This window comes from Hoplias malabaricus, chromosome 13, assembly GCF_029633855.1.
Source record: "Hoplias malabaricus isolate fHopMal1 chromosome 13, fHopMal1.hap1, whole genome shotgun sequence".
Classification (NCBI taxonomy): domain Eukaryota; kingdom Metazoa; phylum Chordata; class Actinopteri; order Characiformes; family Erythrinidae; genus Hoplias; species Hoplias malabaricus.
In genome coordinates, this window is record NC_089812.1 from 22,100,492 (window position 1) to 22,108,715 (window position 8,224).

Sequence of the window (8,224 nt, forward strand, 5' to 3'; positions counted from 1 at the left end):
ATAACGTGATAAATTCTTGCTCAAACTGCAAATTTTACACTAAGTCGATCCCCAAAGTGTCATTATTGTAACAGTATATTCGGTTAAGCCATTTCGGAAAACTTTTCCGAGCTATGAGCATTAGTTTGGAGGGTGTGTACACTTCTTCTATAGGAATGAATTGAAATTAATATCTCTGACCCTATTGCACTACTCCATTTTCAGCCAAACATTTACCCATAACTTCCTTATACTTTCAGCTGAATATGGGAACATTTGAAAATATGGTTTTTGAGTTATGAGTTTTTGTTCGGTACAAGGGAGGGTTTTGGCTCCCATAGTGTTTCCCAATGTATTTCAGAGCATCTCAGCGGGCAGTTTTTCAAAGATTTGTTCTGTGATTAACTCATCATGACACAATCAATTCTTGCTCAAAATGAAAAAACCAGATAGATCCCCAGAGTTTCCTTGTTGCTATCTTTGGTTAAAAAAGGAACAGTAAAATATTTTGAGCTATAAGCATTTGTTTGGAGGGTGTGCCCCCATAGAAATTCATTGAATTGTGAATCTCTCTCAGTCCTTCAGCTGTGTGTGTGTGAGTTAGAGAAAGGGAGGTGGAGGGGTGTGAGGGACACAGAAATATGCAGTCTCTAAGATTTTAAAGGTCATCTTTAAGTTGAAAATCCAAATAACATTGTTGTTTTAAGATGGAAATTTTAATAAAATTGTGGATTTCTTAAGGTAGAATTTTTAACATGTGTCAATCAAAAATGTATCGGTGGTCTTTTTAAGGTTTTAATTATTTTTTGCTGTGGTCATTTATTTAAATTTATTTTATTTAAATGGCCATTTTTAAATGTGGATTTATTTTTTTAAAAAGTGGAATGTTTTAAATTTCACCTTTCTAACAGCGGATTTTTAAGGTGGATATTGGCTTGATTGTTCTATTAATGTCACAGGTAAAATAATAAAATAATTAAATTAATTTATTAAATAGTTTTTTCTTAAGGTGGATTTTTTTAAAAGGTGACAATCAAAATGCATTGGCGATCTTGTTAAGGTTTTAAAGGTTATTTGAAATTGTCATTTATTTAATGTGGAAGTATAATTTAAATTTTTTTTTAAGCTGAATATTTTGTAAGGTGTCAAAGTATATTGGCAGTCTCTTTAAGCTAGTGGTATTTTAATATTATTAGTATTGGGTAGTATCGGATAGATTGTTCTATAAATTTAAAGTCATAGCCATTAAGCAGCATATAAGCTAATGTGGACACGATGCTAGCACTATGTGACAAGCCAAATTCTAAGTTCGTTCACGAACTTTCCCCCTCTAGTTATAATTTGGAACATTGCCGCTCCTGTTCAGTCGGGCACTACAAAATGGCCACAGCCAAGATGCGCCCTTATGAGTGCACTAAGTAGTGAGGAAAATGCGTTTTGAAACGCGTCCGTAACATGCCTGCATTCCTGGCCAATCAGAGTCTGAGAAGACAGGAGGTGCGTCACGTTCGGCGATGTCAAAGTTTAGCCCCGCCCTATTAGCTTCCTTTCTTGCTGCCGTCGCCTGTAGACTCAGATCAGTAAGTTTAAACTCGATAAAATAATCCAGTTCCATCCACCTTTAAACTCACTCTTTCGCACAATTTTACGCAGTGTGTCGCGAAGGAAAGTGCTTAATATTAATTCTGTGATTTCATCTATGTGTACTTCGTGATACTTTAAATAGAAATAAGCAGATTTATGTGTATCGGCGTATGTCGCGTTTTACGTGTCTGGACAGTGAACTCCGGGCCAGGGTTCAGAAAATAAATACATCACACACTATATGAATACCGTTTCTTAGTTAAATGTCAAATTAACGTTATTGTCTAATGGGCTTTAAATGTGTTGTTTAGTAGCCACCTAACACGTTATTTAGCTACAGTACCGCAGGGTTCCTCATGCACATCTAGCTCTTTACACGTAAAACATCTTATTCGTTATTGAGTACTCCATAGTCGTTCCAGCTTTCTTTGTCCGTCCTGGAATCACATTAGCCCCTGATGTTAATCCTCCAGGTTTGATCTGAACAGGGCTAACATTGGTGTGTGCTATGTTTATCATACCTAAAATGTTCCATGTTTAAAGCTTAAATTGACTGGCTTTTCACTCTGTTGTGTTTAGTTAAGGGACAGAGATGTAAGCAGATTCATTCAGAGCAGTTTAAAAATGTAATGCATGAAGACGGAAGCTAAATTTGGGCTGGTTTGCCACTTCAAATCTCATATACATCCTCATCTTGAGTGTGTGTAAATATAACATTTAGGACCAAAGTTGTTATAACTGTTTTGCGACTTAGTAATAAACATTTTGTCCAGTAGCTTCCAAAGGTGGATGTCTGGTTCTGACCCTCAACTTTCTCTACAACAAAACATTTCACACCTGACCACTTTGTTTACCTCGTAGCCCCCTTCATTACAAAAAGACGCAGTGGAATTGAAGCAAATTTTGTAAAAATGACCAAAAGTGCTTTGATTCTGTAGTTTGTGTGGACTCCTTTGTTGTAGAAGTGTTAACATCTTATTTTCTTTTCCACCCACAGAGATGGGCAAGTTCATGAAACCTGGGAAGGTGGTGATGGTCCTGGCTGGACGATACGCCGGACGCAAAGCTGTCATTGTCAAGGTGAGACCTGGAAACCTCGTTAATATCTGTACCTCAGCGTTTAACTGAAGCCTCAAGCCTCTAAAGATTAAGACTCTTAGACTCAGCAGTGATCATAGAAACTACACAGAACAGTTGTTATAGTTGGACTTGGGTCTCAGGTGAGCTCAGCACAGTGGGACCTATGGATACGGGACTGTTCTGGACTCAAGCCTCTAAAAAGGACACCGTTTTCAGGAGACATTGACGGGCATGTTTGAATGTTTTGTCCCAAATAAACTTGATTAGAAACTTAAGCATGAGGAGAAAATAAGGAACACCAATTTGAAATGTGGTGAGCTGCTACCTGGACAAAGTAGATGCAGTGCACTTGGAGCACAGCTCTTGTAAAATTCTGTAACCACTTATCCTTATATTGCTGTGCTTGTTGCAGAATATTGATGATGGAACGACTGACCGTCCCTACAGTCATGCTCTGGTTTCTGGGATCGACCGTTACCCCCGGAAAGTCACCACAAACATGGGCAAGAAGAAGATCGCCAAGAGGTCCAAGATCAAGGCTTTCGTTAAGGTCTACAACTACAACCACCTGATGCCCACCAGGTACCTTTCCACAAGCGCACTCACCTTGATTCTCACTGTATCATGGCTCTGCTTTTGCCATAGTCCTGGAAATGAGAATGGAAGTGGCATAGGGAACATTATTGGGTCAAACTTTCGTGATGAATGGACCAATAGAAATGCTCCGAAACTTAAAAATTGATAGTAAAATTGATTTTTGTAGAAAGTTAAAGATTTAGCCATCACTGCTCACTTCCATGAAGGTTAAGTAGAACTTAATTTTTGTCATGTTGCTTAGATTGCTCGCATTACCTTTCACAGCTCCTTGCCACTCACTCCATAGAAGGTAACTGATTTGTCTGTTTTCACTCCTGCCACTTACTGTATGAAAACACCATAATGTTTCAGGGACATTTCTGAAAAGGTTTCAGCAGCCGTATAAATTCCTCCTGTTTCTTGTTATTTAAGCTTTATAAAGTCATCTTTACATTTGGAGTCTTAAGCAGCGAGACAAAGCATGAGAAAAAAAAAAAGCTCTGCCAAAATAGTTCAGAATAATTACAGCAGGAATATATTTGCAGAGTAAGAGAAAGGAGAGTAAGATTGGGTTTTTGTTGCTGATGCCATGGCTCTAAAACATGACAAGGCCCGAGGTGGCCGTGACCTTTTGCTTACGTTAGCAAAGAAAAGGACATGATGCTGATGTTGGAGCAGATAGAAGGCTCTGTTGCTGTTCTTGAACTCTTGGGATCGTTGCGTTCTGTCTCTGGGCTTTAGTGTAACATTTAAACCCAACAGCTTTAGAGATCTGCTGACGATTCATCTTTAAACTCACTCTGGATGTTTGTGTATATTTCAACTTGAATTTACTTCAGCAGCTTTGTGGAAACATTGGTGAATATGTAGTCCCACCTACTTATGTCACTGGCACAGAGAAGTCAGTACAGGGGATTCACTCTGCTGCTTTGCCGGCGCTATTTTATTATAATACACTGTGGCCTTCTCAACCAAAGTAATGAGAGTAAGGTTTCTTGTGTACACACACTTGTTGCCTGACTATGACTTCAGTGACTATAGGCAGAGGATTTTACTTGAAATGGTGCCATTGTGTTCAGTGATGTTCAAACCTCTGAGGTGTATAAAGAACTGGAGGATCAAGGTGAAAGCAGGAGGGAGATTTTGCGAAATAACTATAAACTTAAAGACTTAAAGTTGATTATATAATAGCCCAGTAGATAAATATTAAATTCTATGCAACCCGAATGTTTCTCAGATATTGTTCAGAGATGGGGTGCACTGAGGTTTCACTCTGAATTCTCAGTGTCTCTCTCTAATAAATTTATACTTCTATTTAGCGTCTTCTCTCACTTTTTTCAGCAGCTTAAGTGTTTATAAAGTTATGGTAGTTGCTGTGTTATCAAAGGTGTGTGAGGAGGTAGCTGATTTGTCATCTCATCTTTCAGTTCAAAGTTGCCCCCCACCCCCCTTTAACCTTCTGCACTGTTTGTGTCTGATGGCACAGTTCATATTCTTTATAATTTTGTAGTGCATTACAGTTCATCAGCATTTTCATAGTCCGCAACCAGTGGTCAGTGTCGAATGTGTTAGTGAGTTTGTACGGTTGATAAACAATTCTTCTGCTTTCACCGAAATACTTTATATAGATTGAATCCTTTAAATTTATATAGAATTAAGTCATGTTGTTTTTTTACTGCTGTACTTATGTGGTTACACAAATTACACAGTTACATGGGTGTCAGGTGGCTTTAGTTGTATTAAAGTACCTGACCATGCTTATGAAATTCCTGCTTTTATTTGCATTATGTTTAATGAATAAAGGTTAAAGAGCAGTTCTGACTCTCTGCAGGTACTCTGTTGACATTCCTCTGGACAAAACCGTTGTCAACAAGGATGTGTTCAGGGATCCCGCTCTGAAGCGCAAAGCCAGGAGGGAGGCCAAGGTTAAATTTGAGGAGAGGTGAGTACTGCATGGAAATGTGCCACAAGTACAGAACATGCTGCTGAAGTTGCATTGAGGCCTCGTGTTCAGTAAGGCTTCAGCGAAGGACAGCGTCATTCAGTTCATAAATCTTTCTGAAAACAGTTCAAAGATTGTGCTGTATGACTGAATGTTTCCTTCATGTAAAATGTCTTTTGACATGTGATTACATCAACAAGAGCCTCTGGGCCTTGAATATTTTTATTAACCAGTTATATCAGATCATGTTTCCCCTCCCCAATCAGTGAAATCTTAGTTTTCAGTGATGTGGTGTAGACATTTTTTTGTTGTGTAATGTCAAGTTACTGTCAACTCATTTTTTTTTTCTTTTTATGCGATTGTAATATTCCAGTCAGAGCCAGAATAGTGCTGGTTCTCAAATTGCTAAGAATACTGTAACATTAAAACACAAACGTAGTTAGCTTTAGCTTTTAGTTTATGGTGAACAGAGGTGTCAGAGTGAGTCACAGGGATCATTGCTACACACAAACCCTGCCGTCAATGACACGGGCTTCGGATGAGGTCCGGCGGGACAGCTAATTTTTTGATGCATAATGAGTGTGAGAATTTTTATTTGTCAAGGACATGGATTTGTCGTTGTGTGAGCCACTGAGTGGCAGACCAGATTGGTTTCGACATTTTCATATGGAAAAGGGGATTTAAAAAACCAGCTTGTATACATTTGGACTAGGCTTCAAATTTTGATTTGCCTTTTTGGCAAAATAAAAAATGTCCATGTACCCTGTCTGCATTGTGTGACAGATTCCCAAGCTAAGAAATAGAAATGGTGCCAAATTACTTGGAAATAAATGCTGATGTATTAGAATTTTTCACTTGTCCTGATCTTTGGATAGGATGTTTCCTCCTGATGGAGGCAGTGGGGTTTTCATAGGTTGTGTAAATATGAACTTTTGAGGAAAGACAACCTCGCCACTGTTTCATGACTCGAGAGGAGGATTCTGTACTGATCATTAAATGGCTTCCTTATAAGATTGTTTCATGGAGTGACTGAAGAATCCTTTTTTTTTTCTTTTCTTTTACAGATACAAGACCGGCAAGAACAAATGGTTCTTCCAGAAGCTCCGATTCTAGATTTATTGGTTTCTCTAATAAAGCTGTAAAATCCATTTTGTCTCTGGTTTTTGTCATGTTGCTAATTTCTGGGTTTCCTATATATTTTATGCAATTCATCTAATTTGAGGCATTGTACATTCATACAGATATAGAACACAATGTATTATATTGACTTTAGTTGCCAGTGTGCCATTTATATCATCTGGATTTTTTTAGAGTAAATATAAGAAGGTAATGTGAACACGTGTGAAGTGTTAAAGAAAATTAGTACCTGGTGGCTCTGGAACCAGCTGGTGTTATATATTTGTTTTTAAAGAAGCTGAAGCTTAAAGAAGAATTTGTTTTCTTTCAGAAGCTGTGCTGTGACCATTCTTTTGGCCTTACTTATATAATCATTAAAAAGTTTTGAAACATGACACTGAACATATTTCAGTGAGGAGTAATAGCTGTCATAAGGAGAACAAACTGAAATGAGATTGGCCATGACTTGCACTTAGTGTATGATGTCAGAAAATAGGATGTAGTGAGATGGATGCGAGTCTGAAGTGAGTTTTAAAATCGAGTTGCAATGAAAAGGAACTTTACATCTTATTAGTTTATGTCCTAGTTCATACTTTACAATCCATTGTGCTGTATCTGAAATACAGGGGTTTTTTTCCTTGGTAATTTGGATTTTATTTCCATTTGGGGTTCAGCACATCAACTCGGATTTCTTTTGTGATGAACCTGCAAAGTAATCACTGGAAATATGAACAAAAGTTTGAAAATACAAGTTAAAATGGAACTTTTACATATTTTGGTTCATGGTTTAATATTTCTTTGCTTCATAAAATAATTTTAGAGACTTTCTTTAAAACGCCTTCTGATCTGATTACAACAGCAAGAGCCTGCAGTCACTGAAAATAAAGTTATTAACCAGTAATCATGATTTTATAATGTGATTTTCAAATGTGGCTAAGATCACATTGGACCCATATTTAGAAACATTGTCCAGTTGAATTCCTCACATTAAAGAAGAAACATGTTTCCCATTGACACAAGCTTACACTACCTTAACTTTACCAGAGAAAAGAGAACATTTTAATGATATAAAAAAAGAAGAAAAACAAATTATTCTGGGTGACAGAATAATTACGGTTCTGGTTATGGGTGAATGCAGCATCACTGGCAATGGCATTGGTTTTATTTTGTTATTTTCATTTTTATAAAATAATTAATATACAAACATGAACCTTGGGAAATATGTGATGTTTAAGCTGCAGAATTTGACCCTAAGTCCATTGAAACAGTGGATTTATAGAGTTTGAACCTTTGGTGAACAACAAAGACACAGGCTGGGTCTGAAAAGAACGTAATAACCTTGATGCCTCCGAAGGCAGTGTATTCACATGAAGGTCCCTGTAACCAAATCACATTTGAGACATGCTTCAAAGGCAGCAATATATAACTTTGTAGCCAGGATTTCCAAATACTAATTTTCACTGGTCATTAACAGACATTAATTTCAGATTCAACTTGGCTCTTCCTCCGTCAGTAATTCTTCAGCACACAGCATTTAGGACATTTCGGACACAGCCATGGTGTTTTTGACAAAAAGCATTGAGTACAAACCCTAATGGAGCTATTCCTAAATGTGAGTGTGAGTGAATGAGGGTGCTTCCAGAAACCCTAAAAACTTCTGCTTTTTTCCTACGGATCATGCTCCTCTTCAACCTGACGCAGAAACTGATTTTGTGATGCCATCTTTGTGATTTGCCACCTGTCCAAAAGAAGCCACTTAAAGTATTTGTGATTGCTGTATTTATCAGCAGTCAACATCATATTTGAAAAGGATATCAGCTCTGTCCCATTTCCCCATTTACTGCTCATCTCACCATTTCTCCTCCTCCTGCCCGCCGCTCTGGGTGTGTTCACAGATAAATGGGACGGGGAAGACACATTTCATTGTACATTGTACAATTACAAATA

General features: G+C 37.7%; 1 protein-coding gene across 1 annotated transcript; it reads left to right on the plus strand.

The window, feature by feature from the left end:
* Positions 1-1,483: 1,483 nt before the first annotated feature.
* Positions 1,484-6,309, plus strand: rpl27 (ribosomal protein L27). Its single transcript, XM_066641987.1, has 5 exons — positions 1,484-1,559; positions 2,561-2,643; positions 3,056-3,225; positions 5,051-5,161; positions 6,226-6,309. Exons 2-5 carry the CDS (start codon positions 2,563-2,565, stop codon positions 6,272-6,274), a joined length of 411 nt encoding a protein of 136 aa, XP_066498084.1. The 5' UTR covers positions 1,484-1,559; positions 2,561-2,562; the 3' UTR covers positions 6,275-6,309.
* Positions 6,310-8,224: the final 1,915 nt, after the last annotated feature.

Bases quoted from the DNA above. Each gene is read 5' to 3' on its own strand.
- rpl27 (XM_066641987.1), top strand. From the start codon at position 2,563: ATGGGCAAGTTCATGAAACCTGGGAAGGTGGTGATGGTCCTGGCTGGA. The intron at 3,226-5,050 runs GTACCTTTCCAC...GACTCTCTGCAG, and splicing joins AACCACCTGATGCCCACCAG to GTACTCTGTTGACATTCCTC. The intron at 5,162-6,225 runs GTGAGTACTGCA...TTTCTTTTACAG, and splicing joins AAGGTTAAATTTGAGGAGAG to ATACAAGACCGGCAAGAACA.